Source organism: Symphalangus syndactylus, chromosome 10 (assembly GCF_028878055.3).
Source record: "Symphalangus syndactylus isolate Jambi chromosome 10, NHGRI_mSymSyn1-v2.1_pri, whole genome shotgun sequence".
NCBI classification, from domain to species: Eukaryota; Metazoa; Chordata; class Mammalia; order Primates; family Hylobatidae; genus Symphalangus; species Symphalangus syndactylus.
This window is the reverse complement of record NC_072432.2, coordinates 49436925-49457267: the sequence shown is the minus strand read 5'-3', so window position 1 is coordinate 49457267 and position 20343 is coordinate 49436925. Positions and strand designations below refer to the sequence as shown.

At 37.8% G+C, this 20343-nt stretch overlaps 1 protein-coding gene across 9 annotated transcripts in view; it reads left to right on the top strand.

Moving 5' to 3' along the window:
* HERC3 (HECT and RLD domain containing E3 ubiquitin protein ligase 3) overlaps positions 1–20343 on the top strand; it is a 126613-nt gene that overhangs the window by 77079 nt on the left and 29191 nt on the right. For 2 of the 9 annotated variants that reach the window (XM_055297014.2, XM_063610235.1), the window contains 9 exons: positions 377–501; positions 2095–2154; positions 5343–5454; positions 5857–6046; positions 7847–8010; positions 8126–8239; positions 17370–17393; positions 17486–17575; positions 19107–19277. In XM_055297014.2, the coding sequence (XP_055152989.1) occupies positions 377–501; positions 2095–2154; positions 5343–5454; positions 5857–6046; positions 7847–8010; positions 8126–8239; positions 17370–17393; positions 17486–17575; positions 19107–19277 (1050 nt within the window). The remainder of the gene's footprint in view (positions 1–376; positions 502–2094; positions 2155–5342; positions 5455–5856; positions 6047–7846; positions 8011–8125; positions 8240–17369; positions 17394–17485; positions 17576–19106; positions 19278–20343) is intronic. The other 7 variants (XM_063610237.1, XM_063610238.1, XM_063610239.1 and 4 more) reach the window with 5 other exon arrangements.

Sequence of the window (20343 nt, the reverse complement as noted above, 5' to 3'; positions counted from 1 at the left end):
AGGATTGCACAGAGGGAGGGGTTGAAATGCAATTCAGTTATAACAGAGGCCTCAGCCAGTCCCATGAGGAGCACTGAAGTTGTGATGGTCCTTCAGCCAGTCCTGAGTTGAGGCAAGCGGGCTGGACCTTTACACTACGCCTCTACCTGCCATTGGATGTGATAGTGAAGCAACAGTCAATGCCAAGTCCTGGACAGCAACCCAGCTGGGATCTGTCAGGAGCCTCCATTCTGAAGGATGGAGGGGATCTGGGTGGCACACCGCAGCATTTAGATCATAAGTGAAATGTAAAATGGAGAATATGTGGGAGAAAGGAGAGGAGACAAGATCCATGCTACATATTATCTTCTTTTTACTGTTACATTTAATTCTCCAGAATTCTTCTCCTGCTGTTGACTTCAGGACTATGAACCAAGCACATTATACCAGTTTAATAAATGATGAAACCATAGCAGTTTGGAGACAAAAACTCTCGGAACACAGTAATGCAAATACAATCAAGTATGTGGCTGCTTGTCTTCATTTTGTTTTCCACAAAGTATGTTATAACTTTTTAGCTTAGTGTGATTTTCCCTACTTGCATATTGATACTGTGAATGTAAATGGGGTTTTACATTATAGGGAATCATGGTTTTTTTTTTGGTTACTATTTCAGGGTTGATCTCCTTAGCCCCAAATAGCATGATGGATGGATCCCCAATTCTCACACACAGTATATGCCTCAACCTGCCTTGTTTATTGTAAGATCTTAAAAATTCTGACTGATGAAGGTCTGAGTTGGTGATTCTGCTAAGAGAGCTTAGCGTTATGGTTGTGTAACTCCCATGGGTTTTAGCGTATGCATGTTCCAAAACATCCTAAATCTGAGATAGCTGTTATCTTACCTAATCTTAATAATTTCTAGCATTTTCCTATTCAAAATGATTGAGATGGTAATTCAGAGTCATAGAAAAAAAAACCCAACAGTAAGTAGGATTGAGACCTTTTATCAAATTTAAAGGACAATTTTCGTTTGCACATTTTTACACATTTTCATTGGCTTTCCTCAGCCTCTCCACTTTTTCTGCAAAGTCTGATTCTTGGGAAGAATAAATCAAGCTCTGTGCACTAAGTTGTGGTTATTCCCAGAAACGTACATAATGGTTCCTGCATTATGACATAGACTGTAGTGGGCCAAATGACCAGGACTCTAAACTTTGAGGCACTTGAGCTAGTAACTTTTTGAGTGAGAGAGCATTAGGAACGCCCTAGAGCAGCTCTGTGGCAGTCTTCAGAATCCCTCTAACCTTAGGATGGCTCTGCCAAGGAGCTCAGGCTGGAAGGGTAGCAGGGGAGAGGAGATGAGGGCTAGCTGGGGTCCAGCAAGGGAAACGGTGACACTTTACCATTAGTTCTTTGTTTTCTTATTTATAAAATGAATGGATAGAAGAAATGATCTTTAAAGATCTTTCCTGACCTAAATTCTGTGATTAACAGAAACTACTGTAATCCCCTCCCCAGCCGTATATTTGTGTTATTCTTTCCCTTTTCCTTACACTGAATGGAAAGGCCCAGGGTTCCTGATGTCCAGTTTCATTTTGGGTCCTCAGAATTAGCTGTTTCCCCAGAGCCTGTGTAATAGAAGGTAATGGGAATAAGCACTTGTTTCACTGTTTTTTAATTTCCGTCTCAGATATGCAGCAAAATAGAAGTAATTTTTCAGTTATTAATTTGCAAAGATAATTTCTGTGTTCGGGAAGTAACAGCTTGGCTTCTCTTTTTTGGTTTTATTCTGTGTTTCTCTTTGGAGTTTAGGGCACTTCTTAGATGGTTGGTGGTAGAAAAATGTTCAAGAACATTATTGGGACAAGAGGTTTTCTTTCAGGAGCTTTGATACTCTTTTTTTTTCCTAACATGGAAAACTTAAGTTCTTCTTCATTTTGAGATGTGACATCCTGTTTTTCTAAAGCAAATGTACATTTTCCAAAGCTTCAGCTGACAAAGAGCTGCTATTAATGAAATCCTTGAGTAGATGATTACTTTATTGTTGATGCTTAAATAACCATTTATTTGTAATTATTAAAGGCTTCCCCTTCCCTTCTTTTCTTTGAGCAGTGGTGTTGTTCAGATATTATCTTCTGCAGCCTGTTGGAATGGAAGTTTTCTTGAAAAAAAGTAAGTGACTTAGAGCCTTAAAAAACCCTCATGTGTACCTGTAGTCTCAGCTATTTTGAAGGCTGACACAGGAGGATTGCTTGAGTTTAGGAGTTTGGGGCTTTAGGATGCTATGATCATGCCTGTGAATAGCCACTGAATTCCAGCCTGGACAACATAGTGAGGCCCCATCTTTTTAAAAAAAGTTTCTTAAAACTCCACATGTGATGCAAATACTTACTCAGCAAAGGCTGTGAGAGACTTTTCTTCTCTTTGATGGTGGTTGGCCTTAATTTAATGGGTAAGCTGATGCTTTGCACAAAAATTGGAATGCCTAATAATGGTAATGAGAGGACTTCAGGAAGAGCAATGCTGATTCATACCTGGATGGCAGAAAAGCAGATTGCCGAGAGAGACTGTATCTCAGAAATAATTGGTAGAATCATCAGTAAGATTTTCAGAGTATTCTGAGATGTGTGATAATTTTAAATTCTTAATTCCTCACATAATTTTCTTGATTTCTTTGGTTTGCTTTGCCACAGTTTTTAAATTTTTATTATTTTTTATTTTTTTCTCTCAAAAGGAGTGAATTTCAGGGAGTAATTCTAAGGAGGCTTCAGGGGCTCCTTGGATTTAGGTCCAGCCCAGCTCACCAGAGAATTATATTTGAGGTTGAACTCCCCAGTAGTAAACAGAATGTTTATTTGCTTAGCCTTATCCTTTCTGCAAATATCTCCCTCAGGAACCTGATGCAGCAAAAGGGTCTTGTCATGGGTTTGGATGTTTGGTAATCCCAAGTCCTAATTATTTCTCAGTCCTTTCTGCCAGTGACCAGGCTAATGAGATCTCAAGATGAATTAGACTTCATTTCTGTGTGTGAATCCCACCCCTACCCCTCGATCCCTGTGTTAGTCAAGGTTCTTCAGAGAAACGGAACAAATAGGAGAGAGATAAATAGATAGATGGATGTATCTAGAAAGAGGGAGAGGAAGAGAGGAGATTTACTGCGGGAATTGGTTCACCTGATTATGGAGGTTGAGAGATCCTGCCGTAGGCATCTGTAATCTGGAGAACCAGGCGAGCCAACATCATAGCTTAGTATAAGTCCAAAGGCCTGGGAACCAGGGAAGCTGATGGTGTAGCTCTCAGTCTGAGGCTGAAGGCCTGAGAAATGGGTGGAGGCTGCTGGTGTTAAGTATTGGAGTGCAAAGACCACAGAACCTGGAGTTCTGATGTACAAGGGCAGGAGAAGAAGGATGTCCTAGTTCCAGAAGAGAGAGAGACAGAATTTGTCTTTGCTCTGCCTTTTTGTTCTGGGCTTTCAGCTGACTGGGTGGTGCCTACCCACACTGGATCAGGATGGATTTTCTTTACTTAGTCACTAATTCAAATGCCAGTCTGTTACAGAAAACTGACCCAGACATACCCAGAAATAATACTTTACCAGCTATCTGGGTATTCCTTAATCTAGTCATGTTGACTCCTAAATTCAGCCATCACCACCCTCTCCCCACAAATGAGTCCCTAGCTGGGTTCTAGGAGGTCACTTCAGAAATTCTCTTTGGTTACATTTAGAGATTATAAAGTCATTTACTTTTATAATTAAGGCAGCTGGGATGAGCTCACCCAATTCATTTCATATTTAGTAATTAGTTTTTTCCTCTAGGGAAAGATATTCTGGATTATACTGATGTTGGCCTTCCAGAACAGGGGTTCTCAACCAGGGTGATTTTGCTCCCCAAAGGACATTTGGCAATTTCTGGTGACATTTTTGGTTGGTACAATGGGGAGGGACTTGCTATTGGCATCCAGTGGGTACAACCCAGGGATGCTGCTTAACATCCTTCATTCCCACCTGCCCAGCAAAGAATCCTCTGGCCCCAAAAGTCAATAGTGCGAAGGTTGAGAAACCCTGTTCTAGATGGATAGCTTTCATGACATTTGGGAAGGACTCTTGGCCAGACTTGTTAGGTTGTTCATCCTTAGTATCACAGATTTCGTATAGAGTTGTGGGGAAAGCCTTTTATTTTTTTTCAAACTGACATCTGTATATTTCAGAAAGTCTACTCCTGTAGCGTACATAGGATGCATCACAGGAAACCAATAAAAATGAAGACCAGATTTACAAAGCAATAAATATGTATAGATAAAACATTTTGTTTTTGTTTTCTCAACAGCATAGCAAAAAGTACCTGTAAGCATATGGAAAATTACATATGGGAAACCAGAATTCATTTCTATATTTTGGGCAGATTTATTTTAAAAACAATAACAACAACAATGAAAGACCTAAAAAACAAAGTACAAGCAATTTATCTTCATTTGAGCATAGGGGTTCCAATACATATAATTATGATTTTTTAAAATGTTAGAAAGTCTTTTATGTTTTCAAAAATTATAACATTGCTGTCAGAGTGTATTAAAATCATCTGAATGTGTCCATTACTCAAAAACAGAAGCCTGCTTTGCAAATAGATAGCTCTTGTATATTAACAGATGGGGTAGGTTCAAGAGTGGGATATATGAGATATTCTCTAAGTCTCAAAAATGCTAAGATTTTATTTAAGGTTAAAAAAATGATTTAGTTGCTAGAAAGTTAAAAATAGTAGCAATGAAATTAGTCCTTGGGTGAATGTAATTGTATCCTTTGTGTTAACGATGAGAGACATTAACTTTGCATTTACTATAGATCATTTTTATTTTAAATACTTTGGTAAGAAAGGCTTTCAACAAGGAAGTTCTACTGTCATTTGTTGATGAGTGGACCAGTTTGCACAGGGGATGTTATTTGCACCAAGCTACAGCATCTACATCTACATCTAGTTCAATGAGCCACAAATACAGAAAAAAACCAAAAAACACAAGACGAAATCAGGGAAATAATTATTTGTTTATAAACTTCAAGATAGCCTTAACTTGTTATGACAGTCCTTGTACTTTGACTTGAAGGAAAACAGATTTAAAAATTTGAAAATTCTTGTAAAAGGAATTCCAGTGTGGTTTATTCTTTGTGAAAGAATAATATTCTGTACTTTGGGTTTATTATTTTGAGATTTATGCAAAGCGTAGTATTTTTGTGGATCTTATCTGCCAGATCAAATTTAAATCTGATTGGTAAGAACACAGTATTTTGTTTACTTGTTTATAATTCCTATCAGAGTGTTTGCTTTTTTCTTTTATTACATACTTTTTTGATTTTGTTTGTTTAGAATTGATGAACATTTTAAAACGAGTCCCAAAATCCCCGGGATTGACCTGAACTCAACTAGAGTGTTATTTGAGAAGTTAATGAACTCTCAGCACTCCATGATTCTAGAACAGGTATGTTTCTTATATTTGTAAAGTGCATTCTTAAAAATGCATTTTTGTATTGATGAATTCAATTTCAAGAGAAAAAGAGTAAGATGAAAAAATGAAAGTCTCCAAATCTTAATTTTGTAAAGTATTTACTTTGGGAATTAGACCTACCTTTTGCTTTCTTTTGGCTTAAACCTTTCCAAGGCAATGCCCCTCTAGAATATACAGTTTGCACTGGCAGGGATCCTTGGCTTTTCTTTTCATGGATGTGTACTGAGGGCCTAGACCAGTGTCGGGCTCATAGTAGGTTCTCAGTGCATAGTGAGTGAATGAGAGTTGAGTCTATCAAATAGCTTATGAACTTAGAGAAAGTTAACTAGATCTCAAGTATGTTTGAATTTCTCATTACTGTTTTCCCTCATACAGATTTTGAACAGTTTTGAAAGTTGTCTGATTCCCCAGTTGTCAAGCTCACCACCAGATGTTGAAGCCATGAGAATCTATTTAATACTACCTGAGTTTCCCCTACTCCAGGATTCCAAGTATTATATAACATTGACTATTCCCTTGGCTATGGCCATTCTTCGGCTGGATACAAACCCCAGCAAAGTACTAGGTGAATTTGCTAACCTCGATATCAGTGGTTTTGTGGTCATTTGTTTTGTTGGTATGACTCCTGGCTCTCAGTGGATTGAGATCCAAGAATCTATTTGTTGCCATTTAATATCCTTAACACTTAAAACCTTTTTTTCTTTGCTGTTAATTTTTAGCTAACCCTATTTTCAAGTTGAAAATAAAGCCATTATTTACATTATTTGAAATGACTCATGCCAGAATAATCTTGATTTTATAGTATTCACAAACCTTATTTATTTAACTTGAAACTATTTTTTCTACCACATTTGCTTATAGTAAATAGGACCTCAGTATTACTGTACATTGGTCTTTCTCCTATGTCTAATTTAGGGGATGGGAGTGAAGTGAACAGTTTTGGTGATACAGAGGTCTCCAAAAAAGGAGAGGAAGAAAATGACCTAGTGTGGACTTACCAAATGTTTGTTTTGTTTTTCTTTTTTAGGACAGTTGAGTCCACACTGATTTTTGCAGGCTCCGGACACTTTGCTGAGATAAAAACCTTCCGTTCCTCAGTGATTTGGAGAGTGTCTTTCATGGGAGTAGCACCTGAAATGTTTTTATTAATCAAGTGCAGGAAGTCTATCACCTGGCTTTTTACTTTTTCCCCCCCTGGTAAATTTTGTTAGGTGTCATTGCAGCTCAGTAACTTCTGTGTTCCAGATGAACTGGGACGTTACTTGAGTGTGGTCTCGCCATGAATAAAGAGATTGTGTTCCTGAAGGTGGAATACTGGCTTTTCTATATTGCCTCCACCTTTGTGGAAGAGATAAAAACAGAAATAATAATGAAAGCACTAGTAAAATGTTAGTACTTAATTTTTTTTAAGATCAAAAGCATTTTGGGGCACATTTTCTCAGGTGTTCTAGTTGATGTGAAACAGAGAGGTGACAATCTCAGAAGAAATCTTACCCGACTTTCAAGTTTTAGAGTTTTTTTCATTTTTATTTTTCCAGGCTGGACAATACAAAGATAACATAATTGTTCAATTTTACACTTAATTTATTGTTGACTTCTAACTATTGATATTTAAAAGAATATCCCAAAGTACAGAGTATGCTACAGGTAGTCACCACACAACTTCAGCAGTTGTCAGTATTTTGCCCATTTTATTTCATCTGTCCCTCGCCCTCACCACCTTTTTATTTTTTGTTGGAGTATTTTAAAGGAAATCTCAGACATACTATTTCATTCTTTAAGTATTTCAGTATGGCTGAGTTTATTTCCAATGAAGTATAAGCCAGTGGTATAATCTTCTTGTCTGGTTATGAGAAAGCATTTTTTGGTGAGAAATAAAAATGGTAGTTTTTCAACTAATGATACCTCTTAAAGGGAAGGGAATGGTTGCCATATTGGTGCTGCTTCTAGGGTGTGTGGTGTGTCATCCTTTGCATTTCTGCTTCAGGATTTAGTGGAGCAGTCTAGCTAAAAGCGCTAGGACATAAGAATGCCTTTTGGATTAATACATTGGGCATCACTCCTGCCCAAAATATGTGTATCTTGTCCACATATAGTCTGGAATTGGACTTTTAAGTTAACCTTCAGATTGAGTCTTCGCAAAAAATCAGACCAGGCTTTACAAAAAAAGCTCCAGGGATTCTTGTACAGCTGTTGTTCTCCCCAAAAAGGTTTTAATGGATTCTTTTTTAAAGTCAGTTTTGGGAAAATGTATTTTAGACTAATGTTTATCTTCTAGACAAAGCAATTTTTAACTGGCAGGCAGAAGATATAAATACTTGCCCAAGATTACATGTTGAAATATGTCTTTTCTTTCTTTCTAAAGATAACTGGTGGTCTCAGGTATGCCCGAAATATTTCATGAAGCTGGTAAACCTCTATAAAGGTGCAGTCCTTTATCTACTGAGGGGAAGAAAGACATTCTTAATTCCCGTACTGTTTAACAATTATATTACAGCAGCTCTCAAACTCTTGGAGAAGTTATATAAGGTGAGCATAGGAGGTGCTAGTGGGGAGGGGGTGATTAGATGGTAGGGTAAAATGTCCTAGTGAGATGCTCTCTAAGAAGCCATGTTTCAGTTGTCTGTATTTTGTTCTGCATTAGGTAAATCTTAAAGTGAAGCATGTGGAATATGATACATTTTACATTCCTGAGATTTCCAATCTTGTGGACATTCAGGAAGACTACCTCATGTGGTTCTTGCATCAAGCAGGGATGGTAAGAATTCATAAAGCATATTTTAAAGCTTTAGTCTTTTTATAACAAAAGCACATGTGAGCTGTATAATATGTCTTTGACTTTGATGTCAATGTCTCACCTATTCTTCATCCAGCTGGCCTTTTGCATTCTAGAAACTTGGAAGTGCCTCAAGTAATCATCAATGTTATAAGGAGTCATAAATGAGTAGTCACCCAGAATGTTACACATTTTATCTGTTGCCCCCTTTAAAAAAATCAGAGTATCTAAAGTAGTCAAATTCACAGAAACAGAAAGTAGAATGGTGATTGCTAGGGGCTGGAGGCAGGGGAAAATGGAGAGTTGCTATTTAATGAGTATAGTTTCAGTTTTGCAAGATAAGAAAGTTTGGAGATCCGATTGTACACCAGTGTGAATATACTTAACACTGCTGAACTGTACACTTAAAAATGCTTAAGATGGTACATGTTATGTTAGGTTTTTTTAAACCATAATTTCAAAAAAAAAAACAAGACACATACAAATACGAATTTTTAGGTTTCCTCGAAACTTGGAAGACCTGACAACACGACCTGTCTTCCCATATGACACCAAGTGGCTGGAGTTCAAGAGTGACTCTTTAGATGAGGCTTATGTATATGCCACAATTCCCACTGCAGCTTAATTTATCCCTGACATTGAGGAAGGATCATTTGCTAATTATCATCTTCTGACAGCCTGCTCCAGTCATCATATGTCAGCTACCTGGACCCCGTAGGCCCCTTCTGATTGAGAATTATGTGTGTGAAAGTGTCACACATCCCTGACCAAGTGCTGTCTCACCGTATTTTAGATATGACATTCAGGGGCCTGCGGATTCCTGCCTACCACCTCTGGCATGGCAGGAACTGCTCCTTTTGATAGCACACCGGCTTGGGATATATGCAAGGCTCTTAAGGATCTCCCGTCTGTGGAGTATGTGCAAATTTGAGTTAGGTCAGAAAACAGAATGATAATTTGGTTATTGTATTTTGTGAAGCCATGTGCAGCAGATTTGAGGTGAGTCGTTGCCAGTGTAGCAGGTTCATCACCAATATTAGGGCAATATTTTTCCTGTGGGGTTTTTGGAAGTCAGCAGTTGTCTCCAAAAGCAAGGCATTTAAATAGGCTGATCTAACTGAACAAGCAGGATTGTTTTCTTTGTCAAATAATAGATGGTGAATGCTAGACACAATGTTGTATTTTTTTCTCTAGAGACTTCAAAAATGCATACAATGTTTTATTTTTAAATAAGATTTTATGATTACCCTGAGAAAACAAAACTTTTTTTTGAGACAAGGTCTGGCTCTATCACCCAGGCTGGAGTGCAGTGTCACCATCTTGGCTCACTGCAACCTCTGCTTCCCAGGCTCAAGCCATTCTCCCACCTCAGCCTCCCGAGTAGCTGGGACTACAGGTGCGTGCCATCATGCCTGGCTAATTTTTGTATTTTTTGTAGAGATGGGGTTTTGTAATGTTTCCCAAACTGGCCTTGAACTCATGAGCTCAAGTGATTCACCAGCCTCGGCCTCCCAAAGTGCTGGGATTACAGGGGTAAGCCACTGTGCCTGGCCAGGACAGTACTTTTTAATATAAACGAGTTAGAGTGTTCTAAATGGGTTGACTTGGGAAATTTGACATGGAGGCTAGTAATGAACTCTGTTTTCACTTTCAAATTTAGGAATTATTAAAAAATAAGCCCTTCTCTTTTATCAATTTATGAATAATTATTCACTGAATAATAACATTATGAGCGGAAAAATAAGCCTGATGAATTATTTAGGCCAACTGCTTTGTTTCTAGATGAGGAAATGGAAGTTAAACAATTTCTCCACTAATTTCATTAGCAATAAAAGTCAATTCTTCTGATTTCTAATCTACCCTTTCTGTGACTTGATGCTGAATAAAATAAGTCTAACAAATTGTAATTCTTTTTTACTCTGAAAAAGAAGTTGCTCATGTTAAAATCTAGATTATTATAACAGTAGTCTCGGAGTAGAGATATTTAAGTAACTTTTACAATATTTTAAACTTCCTTTCTCAACATTTGATAAACAAATATCAGATCTTGAATAACAGATGCTCATCTCTTCAATAACTATAATAGTTGTTAAAGAAATATGGAAAAATTACATGAAATTAGTATGTGACCTTTTGTGATTTTTGTGGAATTTTTTTTGTTGTATGAGGTACAATGCTATTAGAAATTGAATTTTAAATTTCTTGATATTTTGGAGTTTAATTTAAAATACTAAAGCTATTTCATATGTTATTTTTGTTTATTTTAACTACTTTTAAATAATAAATGGATTTTTTTGATGTGTATTGGCATTTTTAGCTTGTTACTAGCTGAGGCTGTGTAGTATATTGTTGAGCACATGCTCCAGTCAAAAAGACCTGGGTTCAGTTCCCCACTCTGGTCTAATGGCCGTGGCCTTAGACAAGTTACCTAATTTCTATAGGCCCAGCATCCTCTTTTGTGAATAAGAATTATAACAGATTGTGGAAATTAAATGGGAGAAAGCATGGAAAGACCTTGCTTAGCAGAGTACTTAGCATATAATAAGCCCTCAATAACTATTTTTCACTAAGCAGTTCTTGAGCACCTAATGTGTGCCGTCTGCCTGCTAGTCACAGAGTGGAAACATGTATGGATATGGTGTCTGCCTTTGCAGAGTGTTTATCCCAGAAGCAGCAGTGAAAAATTCCAAAGGGATCTAACACATGTGTGCAGAAGGAACATTCTAAAGTGGCTGATTTTTACTCCTTTTAAAGAAGAGGTGGTAGTGATTCCTTTACTTCTTTTTTTTTTTTTTTTATTGTTGTACATTTTCCTATTTTTATTTGTATATGTCCCTATTTCCCGTGATTTTTTTTTTTTTTTTTTTTTATTATACTTTAGGGTTTTAGGGTACATGTGCACAATGTGCAGGTTTGTTACATATGTATCCATGTGCCATGTTGATTTCCTGCACCCATTAACTCGTCATTTAGCATTAGGTGTATCTCCTAATGCTGTCCCTCCCCCCTCCCCCCACCCCACAACAGTCCCCGGAGCGTGATGTTCCCCTTCCTGTGTCCATGAGTTCTCATTGTTCAATTCCCACCTATGAGTGAGAACATGCGGTGTTTGATTTTTTGTCCTTGCGATAGTTTACTGAGAATGATGTTTTCCAGTTTCATCCATGTCCCTACAAAGGACACGAACTCATCATTTTTTATGGCTGCATAGTATTCCATGGTGTATATGTGCCACATTTTCTTAATCCAGTCTATCGTTGTTGGACATTTGGGTTGGTTCCAAGTCTTTGCTATTGTGAATAGTGCCGCAATAAACATACGTGTGCATGTGTCTTTATAGCAGCATGATTTATAGTCCTTTGGGTATATACCCAGTAATGGGATGGCTGGGTCAAACGGTATTTCTAGTTCTAGATCCCTGAGGAATCGCCACACTGACTTCCACAATGGTTGAACTAGTTTACAGTCCCACCAACAGTGTAAAAGTGTTCCTATTTCTCCACATCCTCTCCAGCACCTGTTGTTTCCTGATTTTTTAATGATGGCCATTCTAACTGGTGTGAGATGGTATCTCACTGTGGTTTTGATTTGCATTTCTCTGATGGCCAGTGATGAGGAGCATTTCTTCATGTGTTTTTTGGCTGCATAAATGTCTTCTTTTGAGAAGTGTCTGTTCATGTCCTCTGCCCACTTTTTGATGGGGTTGTTTGTTTTTTTCTTGTAAATTTGTTTGAGTTCATTGTAGATTCTGGATATTAGCCCTTTGTCAGATGAGTAGGTTGCAAAAATTTTCTCCCATTGTGTAGGTTGCCTCTTCACTCTGATGATAGTTTCTTTTGCTGTGCAGAAGCTCTTTAGTTTAATGAGATCCCATTTGTCGATTTTGGCTTTTGTTGCCATTGCTTTTGGTGTTTTAGACATGAAGTCTTTGCCCACGCCTATGTCCTGAATGGTATTGCCTAGGTTTTCTTGTAGGATTTTAATGGTTTTAGGTCTAACATATTAAAAGAACTAGAAAAGCAAGAGCAAACACATTCAAAAGCTAGCAGAAGGCTAGAAATAACTAAAATCAGAGCAGAACTGAAGGAAATAGAGACACAAAAAACCCTTCAAAAAATTAATGAATCCAGGAGCTGGTTTTTTGAAAAGATCAACAAAATTGATGGACCGCTAGCAAGACTAATAAAGAAGAAAAGAGAGAAGAATCAAATAGATGCAATAAAAAACGAAAAAGGGGATATCACCACCGATCCCACAGAAATACAATCTACCATCAGAGAATACTACAAACACCTCTATGCAAATAAACTAGAAAATCTAGAAGAAATGGATAAATTCCTCGACAAATACACCCTCCCAAGACTAAACCAGGAAGAAGTTGAATCTCTGAATAGACCAATAACAGGTTCTGAAATTGTGGCAATAATCAATAGCTTACCAACCAAAAAGAGTCCAGGACCTGATGGATTCACAGCTGAATTCTACCAGAGGTACAAGGAGGAACTGGTACCATTCCTTCTGAAACTATTCCAATCGATAGAAAAAGAGGGAATCCTCCCTAACACATTTTACGAAGCCAGCATCGTCCTGATACCAAAACCTGGCAGAGACATAACCAAAAAGAATTTTAGACCAATATCCTTGATGAACATTGATGCAAAAATCCTCAATAAAATACTGGCAAACCGAATCCAGCAGCACATCAAAAAGCTTATACATCATGATCAAGTGGGCTTCATCCCTGGGATGCAAGGCTGGTTCAACATATGCAAATCAATAAATGTAATCCAGCATATAAACAGAACCAAAGACAAAAACCACATGATTATCTCAATAGATGCGGAAAAGGCCTTTGACAAAATTCAACAACGCTTCATGCTAAAAACTCTCAATAAATTAGGTATTGATGGGACGTATCTCAAAATAATAAGAGCTATCTACAACAAACCCACAGCCAATATCATACTGAATGGGCAAAAACTGGAAGCATTCCCTCTGAAAACTGGCACAAGACAGGGATGTCCTCTCTCACCGCTCCTATTCAACATAGTGCTGGAAGTTCTGGCCAGAGCAATCAGGCAGGAGAAGGAAATAAAGGGTATTCAATTAGGAAAAGAGGAAGTCAAATTGTCCCTGTTTGCAGACGACATGATTGTATATCTAGAAAACCCCATTGTCTCAGCCCCAAATCTCCTTAAGCTGATTAGCAACTTCAGCAAAGTCTCAGGATACAAAATTAATGTACAAAAATCACAAGCATTCTTGTACACCAATAACAGACAAACAGAGAGCCAAATCATGAGTGAACTCCCATTCACAATTGCTTCAAAGAGAATAAAATACCTAGGAATCCAACTTACAAGGGATGTGAAGGACCTCTTCAAGGAGAACTACAAACCACTGCTCAGTGAAATAAAAGAGGATACAAACAAATGGAAGAACATTCCATGCTCATGGGTTGGAAGAATCAATATCGTGAAAATGGCCATACTGCCCAAGGTAATTTATAGATTCAATGCCATCCCCATCAAGCTACCAATGACTTTCTTCACAGAATTGGAAAAAACTACTTTAAAGTTCATATGGAACCAAAAAAGAGCCCGCATCGCCAAGTCAATCCTAAGCCAAAAGAACAAAGCTGGAGGCATCACGCTACCTGACTTTAAACTATACTACAAGGCTACAGTAACCAAAACAGCATGGTACTGGTACCACAACAGAGACATAGATCAATGGAACAGAACAGAGCCCTCAGAAATGATGCCGCATAGCTACAACTATCTGATCTTTGACAAACCTGACAAAAACAAGAAATGGGGAAAGGATTCCCTATTTAATAAATGGTGCTGGGAAAACTGGCTAGCCATATGTAGAAAGCTGCAACTGGATCCCTTCCTTACACCTTATACAAAAATTAACTCAAGATGGATTAAAGACTTATATGTTAGATTCCTTTACTTCAATCAGTAACTTGCCATTATCTGCACTTAGAAACCAAACAGCACAGAGTGTGGGAGTGGTGGGCTCCTCTAGAGGGCAGCACAAGTGGGGAAAGTCAGTGCCACAATGTAAATCCTTCAAAAATAAAAGCTAGATAAAGCTGGACATCTTGCTGTATGTGTTAAAGGAGACGCAGCCAGGCAGTGTTTTGTCCCCAGTTATGAGTATTGTGCACGTGTGAGACAAGGCAGGCCCTAAGGCAGAGGAGGCTGTATTTCTTCTCCAGCACTGCAAGTGTGCGTATTGTGCCTCCTGCCCCACTTGCAGCCACGTTTAGCAAATGTTGACTTCGTATTTAAAAAAAATGATATTCCCAATTTTTCTGTTCTATCCCATTTACTTATTCATTGCTTCTATTTCATATACTTTAAAAATGAGCTTAGGTCACAGCGCAGCCCTGTTTCAGGCAGGGAGACTTGAAATATGGTCCACTAGTACTTTACTAGTTTTAAGTATGTGATACTCATTTTTGAGGAATGCATAGTCCAAGACAAGTAGCCTCTCAGGAGATAATCATATATCTTATCAGTTCATATGCATCCTTCTAGGTTATAAATAGCAATAGTGGCACAAAATCATGCAGATTTCTTTTGTTTAATATGGAAATACCAGTGTGAGTAGAATTTCTAAAATATTCAGTATTCACAGAATAAAAGTTAACGCAATTAAATTATTATATGTCAAATACAAAAACAGACTTATGAAAAGTCTGTGGATGTGTAAGCAGACCTTTGTTACAGATTCGCGGCTTCTTTTGACTGAATACCGCTCCATCCTTTGCCTTCCTTAGAGCTGGCACTTCTGTTTTGTAAGGCTTCCATATCTTCCTGCCTGCCTTGCTGGCTCACCTGAGACTTCTCTAGACCACCAGCTCTGGGCAGTGTCTCTCTGGCTTTGGCTGTGGCTCCTAACTGAGGCAGTTTTGGATTTCTTCCCAGCCATCCCACTCAACAGAGAGAATGGTGACCCTGCCCTCAATTTAACTCCTCCCCTTCTGCAGTAGAGAGATCAGCCCGATTCCAGAACTGGGTTCCTTCACCTCTGGGATGTGGGAAGGGGTCAGGTGAGGGATGCTGAGAGGGACTACGAGCTGCAGAAGGTGGGTATTTAAGGGGTGCAGGGAGGCTCGAGGTGGGGGTTATAGGAAGAGGGTGGGGGGAGAGAGTCAGAACAGGAGTGGGACTGGAAAGAGCCAAGGAATATAGACAAAACTGCTGATTGATGTCTGAAATAACTGCATTACACCAACTAAAATGTCAGTATGTACTTAAAAATACTAAGTAGGCTCGGACTCTGTAATGCCAGAACTGTTTTTATTATCACTTCTTCCACAGTCACTTTTATATTTGAAATATCTAAAACTTTATCTTGCTTTATAGACCAACACACATTCAAGATCTTTCTTTTCCCTTGAGAATAGGCAGATAATGCTTTGCATAAACTAATCTCTTCTGAGAAACAGATTAGGAAATTCTGAATATTGGCAACAGTTTTAAGCCTACTTTCTTTCCCAGGATGCTTATATCTTTTGTAGGTACCTAGACTAGAAGATGACTTAGCTTTGTATAGTACTGTTTTATGGTGTGGTTTTGTTTTTTTGTTTTTAGTCATCTAGATTTCTAACTTCAAAGTAATTGGATATGTAGGCATGAGGGTGAGTAAGATTGGTCTGGATTATATATGCAAGATTTCATACCTGATCTCACTGGACTGGAATTGTTTCTTCAATTAGTGTTTTTCTGTCTAGAGAAATGTGCCAAGATCCCTGGAGGAACCTAGTTATAAAGGGTTAACAGGGTAGATTTTAATTAAAATTGCTTTTAAATGATTTTATTTAAATATCCATAAGGACAAAAGGAGGCACATGCTGCTTATTCATATAGTACTGATATAGTAAAATTATAAAACCAAACCAAATTTATAAATTAAATACAAACAAAACTCTAACAGCAATAAAATGCAGATTAGCCTCATTGATTTTATGTGATGATCAAACATGCCTTATTGAACCCAAATCCCAGTTGCATTGTGGATGTGGCCTGCCTGCTGTCAGGCCCTGGTGCTTGAGTTCTACCGCCCATCTGGCTGGGATGACTCACCTCTGTTTTCTCCTTCAACTGCTGTTAAACCATGTTTATGCAGCAAGCCAGGACCGCATTGGCCTTTTCTTAGGTGCAGATGGAGCATCCACATGCCAAGACTGCTTCTCTCTTTTCTCACTACACCTGGACAATTAAATAATAACATGATGCCAATGCAGTTATTCAAACAAATGTAACTTAATGTGTTTTACTAATTTTGTTTAGGATATCATTAAGAAATACATAGAGCACTCCCAGATCTCTGAGAATACACCCATGGTTTTCTCTTTGAGAATTCTTGCTACAGATCAACATGACCTATATTGTTGATTTTTTTTGTTTCTATTAATATTAAGTTAATGTTTGTTACGTAACTTAACAAAAAGTGAAACTATAACATTATCTCCTAGATGTCCTTCATTGTGGTTGTGGTTTTTACCATTACTCCCCTCCAAAGTTTATTCACAGGTGCATTCACATATTGATGGAATGTGTTCTGTAGGCCAAGTACTAGTCTAAGTGCTGAGTCAGCGACAGCTTACTAGATAAAGTCCTTTTTAGAAGCACCTGAAATTCTTTCCAAATACTTGGTTTCTCCTAAGAGTAGCAGCCTGTGTGTGTGTGTGTGTGTGTGTGTGTAGGAAGATGCAACATCATTTAACAAATAAAATCTAATTTGTATTGTCCACTTTACGCAACAAAAATTAACCTGTGAAGTCAAGGTTGTAAAGCTCCTGTTTTGGAATTAGATTTCTTATAAAAGAGAATTCTATTAATGCTGTGAATTGTGGAGAGTTAGTGACATGCCCTTTAATGGTCATAAGAATATTTTTTAATTGCTTTTGCTCTTTTTCTCATTCTGTGGCCATCAAAACATCTTTTCCCTCAAAATTTAGCCTTTCAAATGGTGTTAGTTCTGTGGCCAGTAGTCAGATTGGTTCTGTGTTTTGTTATTTATATTTTACTTTTGGAGGGATTAAAATTCAGGTTTTACAATTTAAGTAAGAGACTTTTTATTTTTCTTTACACAGAAGGCTAGACCATCAATAATACAGGTAAATGATCCTTTTTAAATTTGCTTTTATATTTTTCCAGCTATACTTTCTGTGGAATAGTGTAATACTGTCATTAATGTGCTTTATTCTAGGATACTGTAACACTTTGTTCCTACCCTTTCATCTTTGATGCCCAAGCCAAGACCAAAATGTTACAGACAGATGCTGAACTACAGATGCAGGTATCATATTTTAGAAATTATTTCCTCTTTTTACTGTGTTTCTCCCATTCTAGACATTGAGTTGTAATTTTTTCTAGTAGGAGAAAACATATTTGGTTGAAATTCCGTTATAATTCTTAAAACTGTTTGAAACTTTTCAGTAATTTTGTGTTGAATATAACACACATAGGTGAATACACATTTATGTAGTAGAGATTGGCAAAAGGACGGCTTAGTAAATGTTTTAAGCTTTGGGGACCGTGTGGTCTCTGCTACAACTGTTCAACCCTGTTTTAGCACAAAAGCATTGATAGACAATATATAAATGAATGAGCATGGCTATATTCCAACAAAACTTTATGTATGTTGAAATTTGCATATTATATAATTTTTACATGTGGCGAAAGATTATTCTTCATTTGATTTTTTTCACCCATTAAAAAAATGTAGAAACCATGCCGGGCTCAGTGGCTCATGCCTATAATCCTAACACTTTGGGAGGCCGAGGCGGGCTTATCAGAGGTTGGGAAGACCAGCCTGGCCAACGTGGTAAAACCCTGTCTCTAAATACAAAACTTAGTTGGGCTTGGTGGCGCCCACCTGTAATCTCAGCTACTCGGGAGGCTGAGACAGGAGAATCACTTGAACCCGGGATGTGGAGGTTTCAGTGAGCCGAGATTGCGCCAACACACTCCAGCCTGAGTGACAGAGCAAGACTCTGTCTCAAAAGAAAAAAAAAGTAGAAACCATTATTAGCTCAAGAGCTATGCAAAAACAGGCAGCAGGCTGGATTTGATGTGTGGGGCCTCAGTTTGCTGACTCCTGACATAGAGAATTACATGGAACTTGGGAATTCTTTGTTGAATAAAAACTTGTTATAGAGATTTATTTAATAATCTATTTTAAATACACATTTTTATTATAAAGTGTAATTGATTTTGACAAGCCACAAAAATATTTGTGAATTAGCAGCTCAAGTCCTCCAATTCCTACCGTTGGTAGATATAGATACGTAACTTCATTTATCTTTCCCTCTCCATCTCTCTGACTGTCTGCTTGTCTGTCTCTTTCCAGCTCTGACTGCATCTATCTATATATATGTTTGTTTTCATATTGCTGTATCTGTGATATTGACAGTTTAGAGGTTTTCAAGAGAAATGAACATTTTTCAAAGAATAACTCTTTTTGACAAGTGGTTATTAGCTTTCTTTGCCTGCCATTTTGAAAGTTGTGGTTTTTACCTACTTTCTACCATGTTTCTTCAAGCATGATACTATTTTAGTATTAATCAGCTCGTTTAAGTCACTTTCCTGGACCTGGTATAGATCATATGACTCATAAACTGTTTTAGTTAATTTCTGTGAGTCCAGATTAGAAAGACTTATGTGCTGTATAAACATAAGTAACTTAGAAAATCTGTGGAAGTTAAGAGGGAAAAAAATTAACAAAATGGAGATGCAGTCAGTGCCCTCAAGTCCAGAAGCACAGCTGACTGCTCTCCCAGCTCACACGTGTGCTCTGAGTAATTGTGTTCTTGACTGTGCCATTCCAGGTGGCAGTCAATGGAGCCAACCTGCAGAATGTCTTCATGCTTCTCACCCTGGAGCCTCTGCTGGCCAGAAGCCCCTTCCTGGTCCTTCACGTTCGCAGGAACAACCTTGTTGGAGATGCCCTAAGAGAGCTGAGCATTCATTCTGATATTGATTTGAAAAAGCCTCTCAAAGTGAGTTCCTTCAGGGTATTCCTCTAAATACCTTCACAATTTTTCTTTGAACAGTGTTGATTAAGCAGCAGTGATCTTATTAAAATTGTGGGGTGCAGCCATTCTTTCATTCATTTTGCAAGAATTTAATCACCTCCTTTTGTCAAATCACCAAACAGAACACCTCAATGTAACATTGGATGAAAATACCAGTGGATTATTTGAAAGATTAGAGTGCTTTCTTTGTCTTCTTCTGCTGTCTTTGGTGTACCAGTTCTAGCTCTATCAAAAACAAGCAAACAACAACAAAAACGAAAGCTTTGACTAATTCCCACTATTAAGCTGTCATTTAGGAAGATTGTGGATATCAAAGATTTAAGAGAAAGAAGGTAAAATAGGAAAATGGAAAGGTAGTAAAATCATCTAGGAAGCTATTGGCCTATTATGAGAGGCACACCTAGTACCTGCAAATTATTAAATGAAAAAAAATTTCTCTCTCCATAGATCATGCATATTTCCAGGGCTTGGCATAATGCTTGGTACACAGTAGGTATTCCAGAAATACTTAGTGAATTATTTGAAATTGTTTAAAGTCGTTCATCTTTTCCCTCAGACAACTTCCATATCCCTATTGCTAATCTTGTTACAAGTTCCACTTTCAGAAATGTAATAGGCATGAAATGAACTGATCATCTCCATAATATTGTTATCCTTTCCAAAATTCCTAATAAGTAGCATCAGTCACATCAATCTGCCTGGTTGTTCTCCCCAGAACTTCTGGGTTATATTTTTGATACAGCTTTTCTTTTTGCCCGTTTTCAATACGTAATTCAGGTGAGGCAGTTCTTGGTTTGTAGCAGTATTCTTCTGGCATCTGTGTCCTGCTCTAGGCAGTCTTGAAGACAGCCATAAGTGTAAGCTTTGTTGAATGCTCGGGCAGCTCTGTGCCTGCCCGAGTCATTATCTATGAAATGGGGATGATAATAGTACCCTATGCATAAGGCTGTTCTGAGGATTAGGTTTATAGAGTTTAAGAGCTGGCATGTAGTAAACTCCATGCCATTTGTTGATTTGCTGTAGTTGTTAG